The sequence below is a fragment of the Quercus robur genome, chromosome 4 (assembly GCF_932294415.1).
Source record: "Quercus robur chromosome 4, dhQueRobu3.1, whole genome shotgun sequence".
Lineage (NCBI taxonomy): Eukaryota > Viridiplantae > Streptophyta > Magnoliopsida > Fagales > Fagaceae > Quercus > Quercus robur.
In genome coordinates this window covers 72026149-72051464 of record NC_065537.1, presented here as the reverse complement: position 1 = coordinate 72051464, position 25316 = coordinate 72026149, and the positions used below count along the sequence as shown (strand labels likewise).

At 37.8% G+C, this 25316-nt stretch overlaps 2 protein-coding genes across 3 annotated transcripts; one reads left to right on the top strand and one right to left on the bottom strand.

Moving 5' to 3' along the window:
• Positions 1-3327: 3327 nt before the first annotated feature.
• On the bottom strand, positions 3328-6285 carry LOC126722533 (receptor-like protein EIX2). Its single transcript, XM_050425685.1, has one exon. It carries the CDS (start codon positions 6283-6285, stop codon positions 3328-3330), a length of 2958 nt encoding a protein of 985 aa, XP_050281642.1.
• A 12824-nt stretch (positions 6286-19109) lies between these two features.
• LOC126723589 (uncharacterized) lies at positions 19110-22066 on the top strand. Of its 2 annotated transcripts, XM_050427155.1 has the most exons (4): positions 19110-19664; positions 20755-20934; positions 21011-21402; positions 21492-22066. In XM_050427155.1, the coding sequence occupies exons 3-4, from the start codon at positions 21013-21015 to the stop codon at positions 22002-22004; spliced, it is 903 nt and encodes a 300-aa protein (XP_050283112.1). In that variant the 5' UTR covers positions 19110-19664; positions 20755-20934; positions 21011-21012; the 3' UTR covers positions 22005-22066. The 2 variants fall into 2 exon arrangements, with proteins under 2 accessions (XP_050283112.1, XP_050283113.1); XM_050427156.1 differs by having other exon boundaries at positions 20755-21402.
• The last annotated feature ends 3250 nt before the right edge of the window (positions 22067-25316 follow it).

The following is a 25316-nucleotide window of genomic DNA, read 5'->3' as shown; positions in this document are numbered from 1 at the left end:
CGTTATCTACTACTCAATTCATAAACTCATTTTTGTGTATAATTTTAAAATAAAAAATAAAATAAAAAAAGATTGAAAGTTAACTATTTTATAAATCAGATAATTATCATTTTTTAAGTTCTTGATATTTTGTAAGCATGAATAGTGTAAAGTGATAATGTAATATTAACAAATTTCATGAAGTTATGTAATATTAACAACAGTAAGCGGTCAGAAGAAGTTTTATTGCTTAGTTGACCACTTGATGTTTTCCCTCTCCTGTAACTATCAATTATCAACTTGATCCATGCTCGCAGCCAAGCATTCCTGATTTCTTAGCCATTTTAACATTGGTTTAAGCCATTTCTTGTCTTCGTCGTTGTAATGGCATGGCTAGAAAATAAAAATGATGGGACCAAGAAAACCTGTCCAACTCGATGCGGTCCCAAGTCTTTGGCTACAGAAACTTCAACTCTTTTTCGGATTCAGTAGGCCCTTTTTCTTTTTGTTTTTGTTTCCTGCTAAGTTTGAATTGATTATGGTAATGTATGATACAGAGACAAATTTCGCCCACTGCGTATTCACTCACAACAACAGATTAAAATTTTTAAAGCTTTATGCATAATTTTAAATACAGAGGAGAATTAAATTAATATGGCGAAATTATACTATTAGTTCCTGAAGTTTATCTTGTATGCACAATTGGTTTCTCAAGTTTCAAGTGAGCACAATTGGTCTCTCAAATTTTCAAAATGAGTCATTTAAGTCCTTTGGTTAACTTCCATCAGTAGTATTGTTGAAGTGGTTAATGAAATAATGACTTAACATTTTTTAAATGATGTGACATTTGTTTTTATTAAAAAATTACAGATTAAATTTTTAGATTTGATGCATAATTTTAACCACAGAGGAGAATTAATAAACCCTATGACAGAAAGTTGTACGAAAAATCCTTAGATAGAAGACGACCAAAGGTGTTACATAGAAAACCAAACCGGAACCAAATTCCTTTTCCATCACAGTAAATCACGGCAGAAGATCTGTACTGACTCCTTGTTAAGTCATTAGATTAGAGTAATTTATTAGACACCCATCACTTCCACCAGCTAGCTTTCAGCAAGGCAAAAGTCTATTTTGGAATCTTCCAGTGGTCTAGCCAGCCAACCAGGGGAGAAAAATCTTGTAGCAATCTCACAAATAATTATACTTCAGTTGTTAATTGTTACCATTATCAAAAAAATAATAATAGTAAGTAAATATTTTTCTTTTTTATTTGAGATGTTATTATTTCTAAGTTATGGCCTTCATTCCATGATGATTGCTCTTATTATTATGTTAAGCACTAATCGGTTTTTAGTATAGATAGAGTTCGTATTCTAAATATTATTCGATGACATGAGATTTTACCAACTATGCTAATTGGAACACGTGTTAATAATAATAATAATAATAATTTTGAGTTTTGAAGTCAATAATAAAAAGAAAAGTTATACTAGTAAATAGTAGCAACGGCATAAGTTAATTATTAACTAACTATTCATGCATGCGATGAGACTTTTTTTTTATTTATTTTTTTTTATTTTTTATAGTGTCATAATTTTTTTTTTTTTGAGTAAAGATGATAGAGTCATAATTTTTATTATATATATATATATATATATATATTTTTTTTTTTTCTATTTTGAAAATCTAACAGTAGAGTGACCCTATTTTTTAGGCAATATTTTAGTTAGAGTTAGAATTATATTTTTACCGGATTGTCATTTAATTTTTTTTCTCTATTTAAACATAGGGGTGTAGGGGCATTTTTGAACAAAAAAATGGGGAATCCAAACTGAGAAAGCCCCTTAAATAGTAGTATAGATTCTATATTTAAAAAATCATCCGTGTAGTGTGTAGTATGTATAGTTGCTGTAAACTACCGTAGCTTCGTCCTTGTTCACCATAATGTTTAGTATAATGCATGACAAAAGAATAATGTTACAGTTATCACAAACTATTTTACAACAGTAGCGGAGCCAGGATTTTAGTCTAGAGAGGGCAAAATTAAAAGAAGATATTAAAAGTGGAATTAATCTAAAAAATATTAATCAACAATAATAACAAAATAAATAAACAATTGTAAGCAAATATGAATATATTTCATATTATTAAATTAAATAAACAAAAATAGCCAATTCATAGCTACTAAAAACTTTACAAACTGATGGAGTAAAAATGTGATTAGTGTTACTTAAAAAATATAATGAATACATGTTTGAAATTATATTTTGTAATTGGTGACATGCCAATTTGTAAGACATAAGTAGTAAAATTTATAGTATCTCTAGCATCATTCAAGGATAAAATGTTGTGAAAAGTATCATAAATAATGAAAATAGTGTAAATAATGATAAATATATATATATATATATATATATATTGAAATAGGTGCAAGTTTCATGTAGGACAAGACAAAGCATAGTTTGGTGTTTGAGAACTTTTTTTTCCTTTCTTTTTCCTGTGTCAGAGTCATTTTCAACCAAGTAGAAGTCCTTTTTTTTCTTTTTCTTTTTTTCCTCCATGTCAATAAGTAATTGCTTTAGACTACTAATGTTAGAAAATTTTAGGAGGAGTCAGGGGGGGCAGGTGCTCCCCCTCGCCCCCCTCTGGCTCCGCCAATGTTTTACAATGTTTTTATAATCTATTAATGTGATAAATTATTAATAGTTTTTATTTGTGCCCATTATCAACATCACTTTTTTACATACTAATAACCACTTATCACATCGGCAATTCGTAAAAAAATTTATAAAATAGTTTATTTTCCATTACAATGTAGTTGGCCACAAGTGAATGCTCAAAAAATATTATAGAAGTTCAATTGAACATGTAAGATTCATCTTGTGTTTGAAAGATTTATTTATTTTTCATGTTTATCAATGTTCAAGTGAGGAGAGAGAGAGAGAGAGAGAGAGAGAGAGAGAGAGAGAGAGAGAGAGGAAAAGAAATGGATCAAACTGAGAAAAATTATACAACTAATTACTCTTAATTATTATAGTGAGCTATCTATTTATACTAATCAAAATATCACGCCTGTGCTTTTTCATTGATACAACTACACAACTATCTATGTTACAACAAACAAACTAACATAACTTAATCTCTAACAGAGTACTTCTCCACGTGCATGAACTGAAAAAACATGTACTGTAAATCATAGGATCTGCAAGTACTGGGACTTCCACATGATAATGAAGCAAAACTGCACCAATAAATAATAAAGAGAAATTAAAAAGAAGAAATGAAGTCACAAAAAAGAAGCTACAAAGTGATTTCTTTTTTTAATTACCTTCAATCTTTGCGTCTCTATGCTTCAATCTTCCCTTGCAAACGGGCCATATTAACTTTGATAGCCACAAAAAGCCTATCTTTCTTTTCATCAACAAAATGGAAGTAAGCATGTCTCCAAGACTTCTTTATCACCAAACTACCGCAAACAATCCAAAATCCCACAATGAACCCCAATATAACACTTACATAGAACCATAACTTTTCAGACCTGAATTCCTCATTGTCTTCATCTACAGCTTTTGTATCCCTATCACTTGGCAATAATGAGCAATTTGTTATCAATGGAGGCCCGCAGAGTTTTGGGTTACCCTCATAAATGGATGGATCAATGAAGGTTTGAAATTGGTTGGCTGATGGAATATGTCCAGAGAAGTTGTTATATGACAAGTTCAAATGACTTAAAAAGGTAAAAGAAGACATACTTGGAGGAATGGGATCTGAAAGATGATTGCATGAGAGGTCAAGAGTTTCTAAACTATGCAATGCTCCTATATTCTCTGGTATCTTTCCGGTCAATTGATTCCATGACAAATTTAAGGCAGATAGTAATGAAAGCTTTGTTAGTGCTTCTGGAATCTCTCCGGTTAGATTGTTTCTTGAAAGATCTATAATATTCATCAAGAAAATTTGGCTGTAATATTCAAGTTGGGTACCCTTTGCAGTCAAATCCATATGCTCCAAGTAGGTTAGTGGAAGAAGTAAACTTCGGATTGGTGATGTACGATATTCGACCAAAGATTTCAAACCAGCCAAATTGCCCAAACAAGCAGGTATAGATCCTGAAAAATTATTATGTGCAAGGTCCAAAACATGTAGATGAGCGAGAAAACACAATTCTTCCAAAATGGGTCCTGAGAGCATGTTTCCTTGTAGGCGCAATTCTGATATTGAAGGTAGCCTTTTTCCAATCCATTTTGGCAAAGTCCCTGAGAATCTATTACCTCCAACATCAAGTGCATATAAGCTCAAGCAGTTTTGCAAGGTGGAAAAGAGATCTCCAGAAAAATTGTTGTAGCTTAGTTGCAGCCAAATAAGAGTAGGCAGTGAGCACAATGAGGTTGGGATGTTACCCAATAGATTGTTTCGCGACAGATCAATGGCCGCTAAATTTTGCATACTCATCCAATGCCTGGGGATGTTTCCAGATAAAAGATTGTTCGATAAATCAACAAACCACAAACCCGTCGGCCCAATGGCCAATGAGGGGATACTACCATTTAGAAAGTTTCCTGCCAGGTCTAGGGCGACCAAATTTTTCATACGTTGGAAGATGTTTACTGGTAATGGTCCAGAAAGAAGATTTTTCCTCAATAAGAGATATGACACACTAGGCCACAGTGGGAGTGAACCAGTTAAATTATTGTAACTTAGTTCTACCCACACAAAAGATAATGACTTAGGAAGGTCTCCCCTCAATTGGTTGTGAGAAAGATCTAAATGCCAAAGCAAAGAAGAAAAATTCCACAACCAATTTGGTATTTTAGCTGAAATTGAAGAGTTTACAAGGGAGATCTCAAGAAGATTCTTCTGAGTTTTGAGCCATGCCGGGAATGCAGGACCCAATTGGCAGTCTTTGATTTGGACATTTTGGAGACTAAAAGGGGGAGTCCAATCATGTGTCACATTGAGAAGTAAGGATTTCCTAGTTGATGACAAGGAAAACCAAGTTAGTTTTTTGAGATTTAGGAAATGAGTTTCAGTCATGGTACCTTCCCAAGAATTACTGAAGAGATCCAAAGTGCTCAATTCAATAAGTTGTCCAATAAATTCTGGGATGGTTCCGTTCATCAAGTTGTAAGAGAGATCTAGTGTCTCCAAACGTGATAAATGTTGTATACTTGATGGAATTGGGCCTGAGAATGAGTTGTTGGTGAGATGGAGCTCTCTTAAATGTGTAAAATACCCCAAGGAATGAGGCAAAACACCACTAAGTTGGTTTGATCCCAAATTTAGTTGTTCTAGTCTATGGTTGCGACATCCGGATAATGCTTGGATAAATTCAGTTATTGGGCCACTGATAAAAATATTGAACGACATATCTAAATTCTTCAAATTGCATAGGCTAGCCCTTGCTATGTTAGGGATGGGGCCTTTTAGATCACAATAATTGATCCTGAGATTAATGAGGGCAGTAAGATTAAACAACCACGGGGGAATAGAAGAAGAGTTGAAGCCATTATTTGAGAGATCAAGGACCGAAAGGGACGTAAAATTCACAAATGGAAGAGTTTGAGGGAGATGATGAAGACCACAACTTGACAGATACAACTCTGATAGTGAAGGAAGCATATTAACAATGTGCAGCCAATGAGTTTCTGCTTTGCTAAGGACTATGTTTTGCAAATTCAAGTATTGTAAGGAAGAGAGATTGGTGAGCCAATATAGATTTGAAACCGAAAGAGTTTTGTCAGAAAATTGAGAGGGAATGAGATTAAGATAGCTCAAATTTGTTAAATTTCCAAGACTGGGAGACACTACTCCAGAAAACATTGTAAAGGAAAGATCAAGGTATGTCAACTTCTTGAGAGAGCCAAGGAAATATGGGAATGATACTCCTTGGAAATTGATGTTGCTTAGGTTTAAGTAACTCAAATATTTCAGATTATGTAAAGAAGGATCTAACTTACCACTCAAACAATTAGGCTGATCAGGAGTATATTGGCTTCCTCCTTCAAAACCACATAGATTTGAGCTTCCAAGATCAAGCTTTACTACGTTGCTCGTTTGATTGCTACAACCTATGCCTTCCCAATTGCAACAATCTTGACCCACCCAAGAAGAAAGCCTATTGAATGGATCCTTAAGACCTTTTCTGAATTTTTGAAGGGCTTCTCTCTCTATCTCAATGCAACGCACGTTGGCATTTACAGCAATAGAATTGGATGGTACAGCGTCAAGTGAAATAGATTCGGTTATCAAAAGAAGGTAAAGAAGATTAAGAAGAAGTACAAAGGTGGTATTCATGTTGGCCATTTTCCCTTATCTCCTTACAAGGATCGTTGTTATGGATGCTTATTTATAAGCATGCGGATTGTCTATTAACTTTTCTTTTTTTTCACTTGAATTATTGGTACTTAGAATTTGCAGGATATTGTTTATTATAGAACAGTTTTGTTTAAGAAATAAATATAAATTAATTTTGTTTCTGTTTTACTTGCTAAATTATTAGTCTTCTACTTATATCAATGGATACTATATTGTTAAAAAAAACATTTGTTTTCTGAGTGAACAAGCAGTAAAAAAGGAAAAAATAAATAAATATATATATATATAAGAGGTTATATGAAATTAAATAATGTCTTTTATATTTTGTTATGCTTTTCATTAGAAACACACACGCATATATAATTACATTTGAATAATAAAATAGATGATAAAAATAAAACAAAAAAATTTATTTTTTTCAATGGAACAAAGTTTAAGTTACATGAAGAATGTACATCGATTGGGATTAAGTTTTTATATATGAAAAAAAAAAACCCAAAGTTTCTAATAGATTATAAAATAATTTAAAACAATAAATAATAATTTCCTTTGAATTTCTTGAAACTTTTGATAATTAAATTTTAATCAATGTAATGATTTTATTTGAACAAAATTTAGCTACAAAATTGGTTATAGCCTAAGGCTACAACTTCTCAATAAACTAAACATTACTACATATTTTGAAAATCTAATCATTGAATTATATGTTCTTTACACTTTTAATACACATGTCAAATTTTGTGTCAATCTAATATTATTATATGATCTATAACCTTATATTTTATGCATAATCTTAAACTACAAAAATTAACAATTAAAACAATTTATTGATGGAATAGTTATTGATCTTTAATTTTCTTGAAATTTTGCAAGTATGAAGGATATAAGAAGAAGATGTAATCCAATGGTGAAATTCTTAAAATTCACCTTCAATAAAAAGATCTTGAGTAAGTTTGTAGCCTTAGGCTACAATCAATTTTGTGGCTAAATTTGTCCATTTTATTTTATGTAAAACTTCGGTTCACTTAAAGTAAATTATCTTAGTAATTTTTAATATAATCACTTGACAAAATTATAGCATATATACCACATAATGCATGCACGATCTGTAAGACCTAACTTAAAAAAGATTTCATTCAAATAGATATAACAACTGAAAAATTGGAGTGCAAAATATAACACATTTGATTCATTGCTAATTGCGAAGCCATGCCATGCATGAGATCCATGAAAAATGATGGTACGATCATCTATTTTGGCACCACGCACATAATTCAAATTTTTTATTTATTTTTTCAAAACTCACCAAACAAATACTATAACTAAATAGAAAAGACACTAGCATTTATTCTTTAAAAAAAAAAAAGACTCACACTATATATATTAGCCCTACCCTCTTCTTTTCTTTTCTTTTCTTTTCTTTTCTTTTTTTTTTTTTTTTTTTTTTTTTTTTTTTTTTTTTTTTTTTTTTTTTAATAAAGGGAGATGTATGTTAACATGTGCATGTGTACTTAGTATTATGTCTTCCAACAATGGATAAAATATATAACTTTTTTTTTTTTTATAGAAAGTTTCAACTTATATTATCCATTTCTAATAATAGTTCTTTATCATTAGATTAAGACACCAATTGATTTTTAGTGTAAACGGGGATTGAACCCTAGATCTCTTATTCAATCATCAGAAACTTTACCAATTGAGCTAACTGGAAACAACTAAAATATATAACTTCTAATTACCCAATTTTGTTTTTTTCTTAGCCTTTTCTTCTTCTTGTGCAATGAATAAAACAATACCTATTTGTATTCTATTATGTGTATTTTATTATAAAGGAACCTTTTATTTATGTTTTTATTCTTTTTATTTTCATATTAGTATTTTGATTTTAAAATATACTTAATAATAAAGTTACTTAAAGTAATTTTTTTTAAATATTAATATACTTATAACTAATCACATGAAAAAAAAAAATTATGTGTTTTGATTGAGTCACATCAGACAAAGACAAGATGCATGCAGTATGCCCCCAACATTTATTATTAAAAAAAGATATTATTGCAAATAATTAAACTAATATAAAATAAATAATATTAATAAATACATATAAAAAAATTGGTACTAGAATTTAATGGAAGTAGTATTTCTTAAGCTTTTTGAAACTTTCAATAGAGTTTCCTTTATAGCAACCATGTTATTTATTTTAATGTACTTATCATGCCATATTACATATGGAGAAAAAATTGAAACATAATAATAAAACGGGAGAGGAAATTGAAACATAATAAGAAAACAAGAGAGGCATCCACTTAGCACAACCAAAACCAAAATGTAAAGAACACCGTTGTTAGGGACATATTTTATGTAATTGGCTAATCCTTTGACAAAATGCACTTTACTTATAATTGGGTAGATCTAGGATGTGTTTAATACTGCAAGAAGCAAGTGTTCAAGTTAAGTATTGAAGTCATGCAAATCTAACCAAGAAACAAGTGAAGAAAGTGCTGTTCATTAAAGCTTGATAAGAGTCTCGACAGAATCCTTTCTATCGAGATTTAGTGTTGAAGATCAACAGATTCTCGACATAAGCTATATCTATTGAGAATTATGAAATCAGAAATTTCAGATTTGATTTTCAGCCAATGCTTATGTATTTGTGTAGGGTTTCTTTTCTCACAACTCTAGACATATATAAAGATTATTTTAAAGGCCGTCGCACATGCATTGTGTGACTGAGGCAGAAATTGACCTAGTTCATCATTCTCTCTGAAGAAACTATTGTGTCTTTACGCCAAGCGTTTTGTGACAAAGGAGCTTCTTGATTTTCATTGTTGATTAAGTAAAGAACTTTGCAGCTAACATCTTCTTCAAGTTGGTGGAGTTAGTCACAAATTGGGATCCGTGCATCATTGGTTAGTTACGTACTATACTCCGTGCATCATTGGTTAGTCACATATTGGGATTCGTGTATTGAACGGAGAGATTGCCGCTATAATACAAGTCCAATTGGGTATTAGGGTAAGGGTTCAATTGTAGGTTAGTATTTCAGGATAGGCCAAAGGGTTTAATAAGATTTCTTATACTTATAACCGTTTGTGATTGATAATAGAGGATTCTTGAGAGTGGTGACCTTAAATTTACCTGGTAGGGTTTTGTTTCAGTGGTTTTTCCTATTCCTAAACAAATCACTTGTGTCAAATTTATTTTTCACTGCATTTAGTTTAGTTGGTGATTTGTTTGTGCTACCATGCCATTACATGTAATTGAATCTAATTAATTAACTTGGGTAATTAATTAATTTGCAAAGGGTTAATTCATTTTAACCCAACAAGTGGTCAAAGCAGGCACACTCTGATTAGGTTTTAATCTTTGTCGTGTGATCCATTGATCCCTATTTATCATGGATAGAGGACAATCTCTTATTATACCTCCTTTATTTTATAGCACTAACTATGCATATTGGAAAGTACGCATGAGAGCCTTCTTGCAGTCTTTAAAAGAGAAAGTATGGCAAGCTATGGAGATTGGCTGGACTAAGCCAAAGGAAGTGCTGGCTGATTGGGATGATGTAAAGATCAAAGTGACAAACTTCAACAGCAGAGCACTAAATGTCATTTTCAATGTAGTCACGAATGAGGATTTTAAGAAAATATCCTTGATTGAAACTACAAAGGAAGCATAGACCATTCTCCAAACAACCTATGAAGGAACTAAGGCCGTTAAAGATTCCAAGCTTCAAAGACTTACCACAAGTTTTGAAGAGATCAAAATGGAAGAGGATGAGTCATTCGATGAGTTCTATGCCAAACTCAAGGACATAGTCAACTCAGCCTTCAATCTTGGGGAAACTATTCCCGAACCCAAGGTCGTAAGAAAGGTGCTAAGGTCTCTACCTGAAAAATTCCATACCAAGATCATTGTCATTGAAGAATCAAAGGATATTGACTCGATTCCTTTGATAGAGTTGATTGGCAACTTGCAAACCTATGAATTGGGTTTGACTAGACTTGGGAAAGGAAGCAAGAGTAAGAGCATGGCATTGAAGGCCAAAAGTAATGAGATTGATGGGTCTTCAGATGATTAAGATTCCAAGATGAAGTCACACATCACTAGGCAATTCAAGAAGTTCAATGAAGAATGCCAATTTGAAAAGTTTTGACAAGGACCATAAGCAATCTAGTTCTTCTCAATTCAAAAGTCAAGATAGATAGAAGAAGGATACTAAGGATGGCGATCAGTATACTATTCCCTTCAAAAAAAAGTGCTTCGGATGTCAAGGTTTTGGACACATGAAACAAGAATGTCCAACATATCTCAAGTTGATTGGGAAAAGCAAGGCTTTTGCTGCTACCTTAAGTGATATCGAGCCTGAGACTGAGTCAGATGACAGTAATAATGAAGGAATCTTGAGTGCTTTCACTGCCACAGTGGATCCTACTGAGGGGATCGTAGAAGTAATGGATGAAGAAGAGGACTTGATGGAATCTAAGTTTGAGAAGAAGGATGAATAAGATGACATCCATACAACCTATGCAAAATTTTACAAGGTTTCTAAAAAGTATGAGAAACCGTATAGGCTAGCCACCAAGAAGCTGAGCGATGTGGAGCTAGATCGAGAGAAGCTCTCTACCAAGGTTGATGAAGCCAATCAAACCATTGGAGTACTGCGATTTGAGAACAATTTTTTGGCTGAAAAGACTAAGAAGCTTGAAGCGGAGCTGTTTCAAGTCAGAGCTCAATTTGAGAAGACTTCCAATACAAAGCTCAATGAGATGTTAAGTTTTCAGAAAGCTGCTTCTAACAAAATCGGTTTGGGGTATAAATTCTCTTCTCCAAATATTTCCTCTTCTAGTAAGATTGTTTTTGTTTCACCTACTAATGATAATGATGCTGAAAATAATGAAGCTAAAACTGAAATAGCTAGTGAGAACTTAAACAAGGGCAAATCTATTCTAGGAGCACCCCCTAAGGTTGAAAAGAAAGAGACTAGAAATCCTAGCAATAAGAAGGATAATAATAAAAAGTCTAAACCAAAGAAGTCATATTTCTGTCATCATTGTGGAGCTTTAGGACACACTTGTCCAAATTACTATAAGTGGTTAGCCACTCAACAAAGCAATAGTGTGTCATCATCTGGTGGTCAAGGTTAGATCCCACCATCTTTAGGTCCTCTTGGAGATCTTCTCAAGGCCCTCATGTTCCTTTCGAACTTGAACGATTTCAATTCTTTCCTCTCTCCTTAGGATCAAAGGTTCACACAAAGGAAAGGTCCTTCCAAGGTGTGGAAGGAAAAAGGCTTAGAGTGATTCAATTGCTTTTTCCTCTCTCTCCCTTTATTTTTGCATTACTTGTTCATTTTGTTTTCTTGTTTAGAGTCAGTCTAGTTTTATGCTTTATGTGTTTTCTTTCATGTTTTTGTTTTGGTTGTTTTCAGTTTTTCTTTACTTTGTTTTTCATTAAAAAAAAAAATTGAAAAATCAGAAAAATACAAAAACAATGTGTTTGTGTATATTGGTACTTGTGTACCTTGGATGGCCTTTGAAACAAAGTTTCCAAACTTTGTATCTCTTGTAGCTTAGATGAGCATCTCAATGCACAACTAAACAAGTGAGCTTTGTGGCTCGTGTTTGTGATGAATATGATTAAGATTGTTTCTTATATCTTATACTCATATCACTCTTTTTGACGGGAAGAACTAGAAAATCCTAAGAGAAAGGCATAAATAGCCATCTCACCACTAAAGGCGGCCAATCATGTATAACATCTGTGTGCTTTGGCATAGCAAAATTGTGATGTTTTGGCTTACATAATTGGATATTTCTTCTCTCTCTTATATGCTCATGTATGATATGTTCAAAAAGAAAAAAAAAATATGCAAAGAATATAAAAGCAAAAAGAATCAAATGCTTTTAAAAATGGTTGCAAGTGTGTTTCTAGGAGATGTAGGAGTTATAAAATGCACCTTGAAGGTGATAGTCCCCATCAAGCAATTATGCTTATGTGTGAGTGTATTAAGATGTTCTCATATCTCAAATCGTCATAATATGAGAAACTTGTGCACACTTGCTATGTTTTCACACAACACGTATACTCTTTGCTACTTTTGATACACGTGCAGATACAATGTGATTTGGCCATCACAAGGAATACATGTGTTAATATATGCTCACTAAACTGTCTTAACTTGTTTTTGAAATATAAAATTGGTTAGACTTATTTTGTGTGTGTGTGTGTGTTTGGATCTATGGATGCTTTGCATATATGTTGAGAGATGTTTCGAGAGCTTAACATGTTGATTGGATCTTTGGTTGAGTTGTTTGCTTGTTGCATTCTCCTTGCATTTTTCCTCCTTGAAAAACTCCTTTTCTTCAAGCTCGATGGCTTCTCAACAGATCCTCGACAGATTCCTTTTCTATCGAGCCTTCTATCTCTTTTCTCGATAGATCTCGACAGATTCTTGATCCATCGAGATTTCTAGGTTTCTTCTCCATAGATTCTCGATAGCTTCTTCGATCCATCGAGCCAAATTTCTAAGCATTCTATTTGCTCGATAGATTCTTAACATATTCTCGATCCATCGAGACACTCTTTTGCCATCGACAGATCCTCGATAGCACCTTGACAAATTCAATTCTGTCAAGATTTAGTGCTCAACAAATCCTCGATAGAATCTTTGATCCATCGAGCTATGTTTTCTATATATAGCTGAGATGCGATTTCAGTTTCACTTTTCTCTCTTCCCTCTCGACAAATCTCACTTCTCTCTTGCCCCAAACACTCTTCTCTAACTCAAAACTCCTCACCCACTTATTCTTCAGCCTAGATCAAGCCTAAATCTCTTGGTAAGTGTTCTTAATCCCTTCATTTACATGCATTCATGCATTTTAGACCTAGGTTTTGGGTTTTTGAGATTTTTGTAAAATGTTTATGTTGGGTTGTGTTGATTTGTTGATATATGATCATGCATTGCACTCTCATTACATTATAACAATGTTTCATGCATTTTAGAATTGTGTGCTTGATTATTGTTTTTGAGTGCTGTTAGATTTGGATTGGGTTTATCCATGATGCTTTTAAATTCTCATATCACATGTTCATGCATTTTTCATGCATACTTTCTTTCTTTTCTTTGCTTTTCTGAACTTGTCTCTCTCTCCCAAATAGACTACGCTATGGCACCTAAACAACATAAATCTACTCTGACTCGGAATCTTCTTCAAGGTTTCAGGTCTTCTTCTTCTGATCTTCCCTCTCATATTCGGTTCTGTGATGAGAAGGTCCAGTTGGACTTCTTTGAGAACTTCTAGAAATGTGGTGTTCATCCGGAATGCCGGGTTATTCTATCAAACTTTTTCGACACTCCTCTCCCTGAAGTCATTTGGACTCAGGGTTGGAAATCTCTACTTGAGAGACCCACGAGGTGTCCTATCGTGTTTATATAGGAGTTTTACTCCAACATGCACGACATTGATACCTTTGTGCCTCAGTTTGTTACTACATTCCAAGGTATACGTATCATAGTTACTCTAGATCTTATATCCGAGGTACTACACGTTCTTAGGGTAGCGCATCCTGACTACCCTAATTGTGATCATCTTCAGACTGTGTCCAGAGATGTATCACCGTGATAAGCTCATCTTTCCTTCGGCTGTCGTGTGGATCCTTCAGCATTTCTCCATTCCTATTCCTCTCTCTCCTCTCTTCACCACTATGGGTGCCATCAGCATCAGCTCTGTCCAGCAAAAGTGAGGCTCAGCTTCGATCGAAGCGGCCACACATTGAGACATTCGATCCTACAACTCCTGCAACTCCACCTTCTTCGACTCCGTCTTCTTCCACTCCTTCCTCTTCCGCGGCTAGTGGTGTGACCCTTGAGGCCATCATGGCACAGTTTCAGCGGATGGAGGCTAACTTTGGTGGTCGTCTTGATTATCTCACAAATGAGATGTGTCAGATGAACACCCGAGTTTGTCGCATTGCCCGTAGAGAGGCTCGCATGGTTGGCTTTGCTCCTTCTCCCTCTCCTTCTCCAGAGGTCTCGACTAATGATGAGGATGATGCTAGCTCTTCTGGTGATGACGAGATGACGACCTCTCAGTGACTTACCCTTTGTCATTCGTGACAAAAAGGGGAAGTAGTTTTCGGATTAAGAGTAGTCTTATACTTAGGGGGAAAGTTAGTATAGGACATTTTTTTTTTAGGGGGAGTGTATATCTTTTATAGGGATGCAGTGAGGTTTACATGTATTTTCTTCTTTCTCTTCTTACATTAGCTTCTTGTATACCAGTATTGTGACCATTTATTACATACATTGTACTTTATTTTTATATATATGGTGATGATGTATGTTTTTATTCACCTACCTCTACATGTGTTGTTTCTTTTCTATCTTTATACACATGTTTCTTTATGTACGTAATCTTTATTTCTGTTTCACACATGATGCCTTAATGAGTCTTGTTTAAGTGTTTCAGAAAAAGACAAGTTGTGAAAGTCTACCGTGTCATGAACTCTCTTCTTGCAAAGTTTTTCAAGAGTTTATGTTAGGGTTAGATTTGTTTTGTAATCTAATAAGTGGTTATAAGTTTAGTGATTTAAGACTTCTCTCATGATTCATTTGTTTGTTGTGGTTTTATCACAGATTGCCAAAAGGAGAGATTATTAGAGACATATTTTATGTAATTGGCTAATCCTTTGACAAAACGCATTTTACTTGTAATTGGGTAGATTTAGGATGGGTTTAGTACTTCAAGAAACAAATGTTCAAGTTAAGTATTGAAACCATGCAAATCTGACCAAGAAACAAGTGAAGAAAGTGTTGTTCATTAAAACTTGACATAAATCTCAATAGAATCCTTTCTATCGAGATTTAGTGTTGAAACTCAACAGATTCTCGACACAAGCTATATCTGTTGAGAATTACGAAATTAGAAATTCCAATTCTGATTTTTAGCCAATTCTTATGTATTTGTGTAAGGTTTCTTTTCTCACAACCCTAGACATATGTAAAAATTATTTTAAAGGTCGTCGCACATGCATTGTGTGACCGGAGGCAAAAATTGACCTAGTTCATCATTCTCTCTGAAAGAAGCTACTGTGTCATTGTTGATGAAGTGAAGAACTTTACAGCCAACATCTTCTTCAAGTTGGTGGAGTTAGTCACATATTGGGATCTATGCATCATTGGTTTGTCATGTACTGGAATTCGTGCATTAATCGGAGAGATTGCCGCTACAATACAAGTCCAAATGGGTATTGGGATAAGGGTTCAACTGTAGGTTGGTATTTCGGGATAGGCCAAAGGGTTTGATAAGATTTCTTATACTTGTAACCACTTGTAATTGATAATACTAGATTCTCGGGAGTGGAGACCATAAATTCACCCGATGAGATTTTGCCTCGATGGTTTTCCCCATTCGTAAACAAATCACCTGTGTCAAATTTAATTTAGGCTGCATTTAGTTTAGTTGGTGATTTGTTTGTGCTACCACACTTTTGCATGTTAAATTGACTTAATTAATTAACTTGGATAATTAATTAATTAATTTGCCAAAGGAGTCAATACATTTTTGGCCTATCAAGTGGTATTAGAGCGGGAACACTTTGATTAGGTTTAATCTTTACTGCATGATCCATTGACCCCTGTTTGTCATGGATAGAGGACAATCTCTTATTATACCTCCTTTATTTGATGGCATTAACAATGCATACTGGAAAGTAAGCATGAGAGCTTTCTTGCAGTCTTTATATGAGAAGGTGTGGCAAGTTGTGGAGATTGGCTGGACTAAGCCAAAGGAAGTGCTAGCTGATTGGGATGAGGCCAAGATCAAAGCAGCAAACTTCAACAACAGAGTATTGAATGCCTTATTCAGTGCGGTGACCAATGAGGAATTTATAAATATATCCTCAACTGGAACTACTAAGGAAGCATGGACCATTCTCCAAACAACTTATGAAGGGACTAAGGCTGTTAAGGATTCAAAGCTCCAAAGGCTTACTACTAGCTTTGAGGAGATTAAGATGGAGGAGAATGAGTCGCTTGATGAGTTCTATGCCAAGCTAAAGGACATAGTCAACTCAGCCTTCAATCTTGGAGAACAGATTCTTGAACCCAAGATTGTGAGAAAGGTGTTCAGATCTCTGCCTAAGAGATTCCATGCCAAGATCACTGCCATTGAAGAATCAAAGGACATTGACAAAATTCCTTCGACGGAGCTGTTGGCAACTTGCAAACCTATGAATTGGGTTTAACTAGAATTGAGAAAGAAAGCAAAAATAAGAGCATGGCACTAAAGGCCAAAATTAATGAGACTAATGAGTCTTCAGATGATAAAGATTCCAATATGAAGTCCTACATCACTAGGAAATTCAAGAAATTTATGAAGAATGCCAATGCGAAAGGATTTGATAAGGACCATAAGTAATCCAGTTCTTCTCAGTTCAAAAGCCAAGACAGAGGAAAGAAGGATGTTAAGGATGGCAGTCAATACACATGTGTAGTAATGGTACACTCTTGCCTTCAACTAAGGCTTATAAGGTCTGAGTGGGGCACATCTTTCTTGGATGTGAGAGTAAGTCTCAAAAACTACTCACGTCACTTGCAAAGAACAAAGCCGTGTGGGTCCTTCGGCCCCAAAGCGAACAAAATGCTTAAGGGTGGATCCTCCCCCACAATTATGTTAAGACACTAATAAGTTTTTGGTATAGATAAAGTTCATATTCTAAATCTTATTCGATGACATGAGATTTTACCAACTAAGCTAATTGGAACACGCATTAATAATAATAATAATAATAATAATAATAATAATAATACTGATGATGATTGATGCGCAACGAAAATTCATTCCTAGTCTTTTCTCGTCCATAGGCGTCGTCCAAGGAAAAGACAGGAAGAAGGGAAATCCTCGCCAAGTTCAACCTCGTCCGTCCATCCTCTAAGGACGGACGAGGTTACTACACTATGAACATGTCTCCACCGAGTGAGAGAAAATGTACCGTCGCTAGTCAAGCCCAACCGTTGTGAAATGCAGACTTGAATAATCTAACTTCCACAGCAGTTATGGAAGTTACCTCCGAGCCTTTTGGATTCCTCAACAATAGAAACGATTACCAAACAAGTAATCGCTCCCCGCACGCTATATAAACGCTCGCCAACGAAAGAGTAAGGGATTCTGATTCTGAGACTTCCAATTTACTGAGAATCACAAAAAAAAAAAGGCTAACTTTATCATCAGAGGGTTCTTGGCCGGCTTCCACTGATCTCCTCTGATTTTTCTGTTTGTTTTCTCAGGATTAAGTCACAAACTCATCAAGGCCCGAGACTTTCAGCCCACTGATATCACAGGATTCATCAATGATAATAATAATTGCGGGGATGAGGGCACAGGATCATATATTGGGCCTTAGGCTTAGTCCGAGGATGTTGAATGGTCCGAGGAGGAACAAATAGTCATTAGGGGTTTCAATTTAAAGTCTCATAAGTGAGGAACAAATGGAAGGTGGTCCGAGGAGGAACTCCTCCTCGGATATGATGAATGCGGCTCAAATATCTATTCCAACAATTAGAATGACCCTCCAGAAAGCTCCAATGATAGGGACATGCCTCATTAACATACGGGAAGGAAGGAAACCCAAAAAATATCTAAGGAAAAGCTGCTACCACCTCATTAAATGCATTGCAACTACTTTTCTGGCCGCATTTATGTGGAAAAGACCTCAGAACAGTGCTACCTTGGCTACCATAACTCAAAGAAAGCCAAAGAGGGTGTCTGATGGGATAGGTACTCAAGTAAGGGCTTAGACGATCAACAAGTGTAGGATCAAGATGATCCAAAGGGAGTTATATAATGTGAGAGACCCTCCATGAGAAAGGGATTGGAAAAATAGAGAGAGGGATTGGAAAAATAGAGAGAGAACACTATAGTAATCATTGTTATTAATTTCGTTTCGTTTCGGCCGGAATGGCCAGAAAATTTCGTATTGGTATGCAAACTGGAATGGCACACCCCACTGTTCCACCTCGGATAAAATTCTAGCCTATTCTGGTGTGTTTCGGGCATTCCGGTTCATTTCGATGAAATCTGGCCAAAATGCAAGATTCGGCCGGTACATGTTCAATAGCAAAAGATGAGAATGTCAAGAAATTTACACAGAGTAATAGACCCGAAGGGGCATCCTTGGAGCTGAACAAAGCTGGGAGAGAGAGAGGAGATAAGAGAGACAAGATGAGAGTATCAGACTTTTTCAATTGGAGAGTATGGTTGTGATGAGGTTTTGAATATACGGTTGTGATGAGGTTTGGGATGTGGGAATATTGGGATTTGGTGATAGATGGGACTTGAAGAGAAAGATGAAAATAGGGGAAGAGAAGACCAAAACACGTGAGATAGAAGAAAGAAAAAAAAATGAATCAAAAGATATGGTAGCGGTTGGGTCAGATAGAGAAAATGAATGAATAGTGAAAATTAAAATAATTATTTTATATAATTAGATTAAATTCATTATTTTATATCTATATTCCACTTTTTGGAATGGATACTGATGGAACACAAATCCGTCAGTGAATGTGCAGATGGAATCACCCGTGAGGCGTGAAGGTTTGCTCGTCGAGAGACACCGGTGTGGCGCCTGCCACAAAGTCTCCGATGCCAAAGTTAGGATCACAGGTAAACACAATAAAGAAAAGAATAGATAGTTTCAGAGTATTTTTGCATATATCCCCTTCTGTTGGTTGTGTGAGAGTTTTATACCTGAGCCCATCAGGGCTAGCCGTTGAGGCTGTTAATGCTTTCTTTTGTAACGCGCCTGGCCAGTAATGAGACTTTTAATAGGCCCTCCAACGGTCTTCTTGGTTGATTTGGTAACTGCTCGGATCATTGATTGATCGTATTGAATAACTCTTTGCCTCGTCGGTGATGATAGCTTCCTTCGCTGTTTCTGCTCACTTCGTCATGGATGGTTCTCTCGTCAGTAATGTTATCTTCGTCAGCGGTATGTAGAGTTGTCATTCCCGTCAGTTGCCCCCCAGGTTCTGGGGTCGTCGGTGACCTGTCATGACGATCACAGAAGCTGAAAAGTTTTTCTTGTGACTCTTGGGGTTCTGTTCCGCCTTTAATGTTTAGTGGCGGCGTTACACGCAATCATGGCCACGTGGCGCTTGATGGTCTGTGGAATTAATGGCATGACCCTTGGGTTTCCCGCTGGTTTTTCAATCGTTTTTTGGCCCACATTTAAAACTTCTCCTTTTCAACTTTTCGTTTATTTCTCAGAGAGCAAAAGCAAACCAGTTTTTTAGAGATACTCTGAATATTGTGGCTTCCTTCTTCTCCGATCTGCCTTGTGCTGCTTCTGCCGTTCCGCCATTGGAGGTATGTTCTTCTTTCCTTTTTCTTTCTTCTTTTTCTTCTTTTACTGTATAATTTCTGATTTGCTATTCCCTTTTCGCTTCTATTCTGGTGTTGGCTTTTGCTTTTCTTTTGGGGTTTCAGTTTCGTGCTTTGTTTTCCTTTTGGTTTCTGTATTTTCCATGGTTGATAGCTTAGAGGTTAGGACAGCTTGCCCGTCGATCTCCTTCCTTTTTGCGCGTCTAGGGGGATCTTTGGGTACTTACCCTTTTTTGGAAAATTTTGTGTACGAAGGCAATAGTCTGAGTGTCGTTTTGAGTGAGTTGTTACCGTTGCTCCGTCAATCGCTAAATTGGTTTGAGGGTTTAGGAGGGAGAAGATTAATGTCTGAGGTTAGGTCTAGTGACCTCGAGACTGGGCTATCGTCCAGTGGTGGCCCGGCTGAAGGAGATACCGCCGTTTCTGGTTCTCGAGAGGTTAGGGCTTTTTATGCCCTTAGGGAGATTTGTGGTCTGGATGACGAGACCGTGAATAGATTTAAGGATAGGTTTCAATTTCCGTCTAGGGTTCGTGTTCGTCGTCCCAGGGAAGAAGATAGGGCTTGTCACTTCTTTCCAGGCGAAATATGTTTTTATGAGTCAGCCTTCACCTGTGGGCTTAGGTTCCCCGTCCACCCGTTCCTGATGGAACTTTTAAATCATTTTGGTATAGCCCCTGGACAGCTCATGCCAAACTCGTGGAGGATCGTCATTAACTGTATGCAAATATGGTTGGCCTCCAACGGGGATATGATCAGGATAGGTGAGCTCACCTACCTGTATCGTTTGAAAGAGTCTAAAGAGTGGGGATATTACGAATTAGTCCCTTGGGAGAGAAAGATTAGAATCGTCAAGGGATTGCCTTCGTCATTCAGGTATTGGAAGTCGCGCTTTTTCTTTGTGTCTGGGGACGACTTCGAGACCCAATCTAGCAGTGATTGGGGTGATATCCCGAGGTTACTCCGTCGGTGGGGAACCCCGACCTTAGGTGCGTCAGTATTTCTCCCCGTTGTTTCAATCTTGCCAATTTTCAAGTTCTGATCTTGCTGACTTCTTTGTTTCTTTGTTTGGTATAGTTAAGAGACGGCCTGGGCTGAAGAGACGATATAAGGAACGTATAGAGACCGCCATCGGGTACGCTGAGACGATTGAGAGCTGGGACGAGCTGGTTGACCCTCGATCTCTTGCGTTTTACAACCTTGGTCCTGACCCATCTCCTTTCGTTCTTCGTCAGCTTGGCATTGAAGGAAAAAAGAGTAAGTTTTAACTTCGTCAATGCTGATTCATCTTCTGTACACTTAAGCACTTCTTTGACACACTTTCTTCTTGCAGAGATGACGACCAAGTTTAACAAGGACATGTATGCAAAGATGAGGTCAAAGAAGGACGAACCCCTGTCCAATTTGGGGAAGAAGACCGTGCGAGTTACCGGGAAGGGTTCTGCCTCCATCCCGCTCAGCATTGTTCCTTCCATAGCCTCTGAAACGACGAGGACTGCCTCCCCGACCGCTTCAATAGAAGAGATTCCTACTCCTGGCTCTAAAAGGCCGCGCGTGGTTGGCAAAGGAAAGGAGAAGACTGATACTCGTCCGTCCACCATATGGGATGACGAGTCTTTGGCTGTGGAAAGAGCTCACGAGGTCGTTACTTCAGCGGACTTGAAGGCTCTATCTGACTTGTCCTTAAACGATGTGGCTTCCCGTCACGTCCACAAACTGGTCCAGGTTCGGGTTCTTCCCTCTTCATCATTTCTTTTTTTTTTTTTTTTTTTTTTTTTTTTTTTTTTTATAGACGACTTCATAATTTCCTCCAGGTGTTGGGAGAGAGTATCCATATCACTGCTGAGTACCTCACTCAAGGGGCCAAGGTGGCGTCTCTGGCGACCCGGATGGAGGCTCAGGAGAGGGAGAACTCTGACCTGAGGACGAATCTGATTACTTCTATGGACGAGGCCACGACACTGAAGGAGAAGGTCAAGGTGCTGGAGGACGACCTCAGAGTTGAGCGCGGGTTGACTCAGGAGAAGGACGAGCAACTTCAGGCAGCCAAGGAGAAGCTAGTGAACATCGCCGCTCGATCCGTGGAGGCTTTCCAGACCACTGATGAGTACAACACCGTGCTCTTCAGCTGGTATTTTAAGGGATTTGAGCTTCTCCGGAGGTACATGATCAAGCATCCTTCCGGAGTCAACCTGGAGAGCCTGGATTTGGAGGAGGTGGACAAGGAAATGGCCCTGGAGGAGGCAGCTTCGTCTTCTGCCCCCGGTGATGATGTTCCTGAACCCGTTGCTGACGTGCCGGCCAGTGAAGGCACAACTGATGCTTGACTCTACTTACTTAGAAAAATATTATTGTGGGTGCCCGTCTTGTTTTTGGGCTTTTCTTTTTTTTTTTTTGTAAATCTAATTTCAAAACAATTTGCTTTATTTTGAAAACAATGATATCGACCCAGTGTTTATGGGCTGGAATGAAGCGTACTTACTTTTCTTCTGGCTGGTTTACATCCGTCCGTACTTTTTGTGCTTTGTTAATTAGTTGTTGATTTAATGCACTGTGCTCTTCTGTGAACTGACTCCTGCCATTCGACTTACGTCCGTCTAGACGGACTCTTGTCCTTTGTTCTTTTAACGTCAGTAATTTACATCCGTCAAGGCGGAATTTTATTACTTAGTATTTTAACCATAGTATTATGGTCTTCAGTAATTTACATCCGTCAAGGCGGAATCTTATTACTTAGTCTTTTAACCATAGTATTATGGTCGTCGGTAACTTACATCCGTCAAGGCGGAATCTTGTTACTTAAGTCTTTCAACCAGTGTTATGGCCGTCGGTAACCTACATCCGTCAAGGCGGAATCTTGTTACTTAAGTCTTTTAACCATAGTATTATGGTCGTCGGTAACTTACATCCGTCAAGGCGGAATCTTGTTACTTAGTGATTTATAGGCCTCATGGTTGACCTGTACTGCCTGCGCAAAAACATTGAATGAATAATACTTTTATTAACTTCAATAACGAGTGCATTCGTGTGTTACATTTACTCATGGTATTTCTTTAAATGCTCAATGTTCCAAGGACGAGGGAGTTTTCGTCCGTCCATAGTTTCCAGATGGTAACTCCCTTGCCTAGAGTAATGAACGACGCGATATGGCCCTTCCCATGTAGGGCCCAGCTTCCCTTGAGTCTGGTCTTTAGTAGCTATAGTGACTTTGCGAAGGACGAGGTCCCCTATGGCCAGCCGCCTGAGTTTGACCCTCTTATTGTAATACTCGGCCATTTTCTTTTGATACTTTGTCATTCGACTGGACGCATTGTCTCTTATTTCATCCAAGCAATCCAGGTTGAACCGCAGTCCCTCGTCATTGAGTCCCTCTCTGAAAGCTCCTCGCCTGATGCTTGTTACTCCAACTTCTACTGGGATCACTGCTTCTGAGCCGTAGGTGAGCCTGAAGGGTGTCTCTCCTGTCGGGGTTCTGGCTGTAGTCCTGTATGCCCACAAGACATTAGGCAGTTCTTCGGGCCAGGCACCTTTTGCTTCGTCCAGCTTGGTTTTGATTATCTTGAGCAACGTCCTGTTTGTTACTTCCGTCTGTCCATTTGCCTGGGGGTGTCCCGGGGATGAGAATTGATTCTTGATCCCGAGGTTCGAGCAGAACTCTCTGAAGCCTTGGCTATCGAACTGCTTCCCATTATCGGATATGATCGTCAAAGGGATCCCGAACCTGCAGATAATGTTTTTCCATACGAAGCTCCGGATCCGAGCCTCAGTGATGGTTGCTAGAGCCTCTGCTTCAACCCATTTTGTGAAATAGTCAATAGCAACTAGAAGGAATTTTACCTGACCTTTACCTTGGGGCAGAGGACCGACGATGTCGATTCCCCATTGCACGAATGGCCATGGGGAGGATATGGTCGTCATCTTCTCTGCTGGAAGCCGTTGTACATTCCCGTACCGCTGGCATCTGTTGCATCTCCTGACGAGGTTAGCAGCATCCCCCTGCATGGTTGGCCAAAAGTACCCCGCTCTTATCACTTTGTTTACTAGGGATCTGGGGCCGGCATGGTCGCCACAGACTCCTCCGTGTACCTCTTCTAGGATGTATTTGGCCTCGTCCTCGTCGACGCACTTCAGGTAGGGCATAGAGAAGCCTCTCTTGTACAAGACGTCATTTAGGATCGTGAACCTAGCCGCTCTCTTTCTGAGGTAAGTGTCCGTCTTGGAGGTAGGATATCAAGGGCGTCATCCAGGTGTTTGTGCTCTGGGTGGTGAGCACTGCCACCTCCTCAATACTTGGGCATTTCTGAATTTCTATTGCCATGTCTGCGCTTGTCATTCCTGCTTCTGACGATGCTAGTTTCGACACTTCGTCAGCTTCAATATTCTGGTTTCTTGGTATCTGGGCGAAATCCACTGTGTCGAACTCCTGAGTTAGCTGCCTTGTCAGTTTAAGGTATTTCTGCATCCTTTCCTCCTTTGCCTCGTACTCTCCACTGATCTGTCCGATTACCAGCTTTGAATCACTCTGGATAAGCAAGTTTTTGGCACCAAGAGCTTTTCCAAGCCTCAAGCCCGTCAGTATTCCTTCATATTCGGCTTCGTTATTGGTGGCTGGGAACTCCAGTTGAACTCCATATTTCATCACTTCTCCGTCGGGGGTGGTTATGACGACCCCTACTCCCCCCCTCTTTTGGGCTGACGAACCATCTGTCTGTATTATCCATTTTCCAACTACGTCGGTAGTTCCTGCTTCGTCTGGAAGAGTGAATTCAGCGATGAAGTCAGCCAGGGCTTGCGCCTTGATGGCTGCTCTTGGATGGTACTCGATGTCAAATTGACTGAGTTCGATTGCCCATTGGACCATTCTCCCTGCTGCTTCCGGTTTGTTCATTGACTTCTTGATTGGCTGGTCCGTCATTACGAGGATAGGATTTGACTGGAAATACGGTCTGAGCTTGCGCGAAGCTACTATAAGTGCGAACGCAATCTTTTCAATTCTTGGGTACCTGAACTCAGCTCCTTGAAAGGCCTGGCTGACGTAGTACACCGGGAGTTGCTTCTTGCCTTCTTCTCTAATCAAGGCTGCGCTGACTGCCGACGCTGATACTGCCAGGTACAAATATAGGTTCTCCCCTCCTTTAGACGGGCTCAGGAGAGGTGGACTGCTCAGATATCGTTTCAACTCTTGGAACGCTGCTTCGCATTCGTCAGTCCAAGCAAAGGCCTGCTTGAGGGTTTTGAAAAAGGGCAAGCATTTGTCTGTGGCCCTGGAGACGAACCTGTTTAGAGCTGCTATCCTTCCCGTAAGTTTTTGTACATCCTTGACGGTTTTGGGTGAAGCCATGTCAATGATAGCTTGTACCTTCTCTGGATTGGCTTCTATTCCTCTCTGGGACACCATGAATCCCAGGAATTTTCCCGAGGCTACCCCAAAAACACATTTGCTAGGATTTAACTTCATCTGGTGTTTTCTCAGGGTTGCAAAAGTCTCCTCCAGGTCGTCCAGATGGGCGAGCTCTTCCTTACTCTTGACGAGCATATCGTCTACGTATACTTCCATGTTCCTGCCAATTTGTTGATTGAACATTTTGTTTACCAACCTCTGGTATGTAGCTCCAGCGTTTTTCAACCCAAAAGGCATC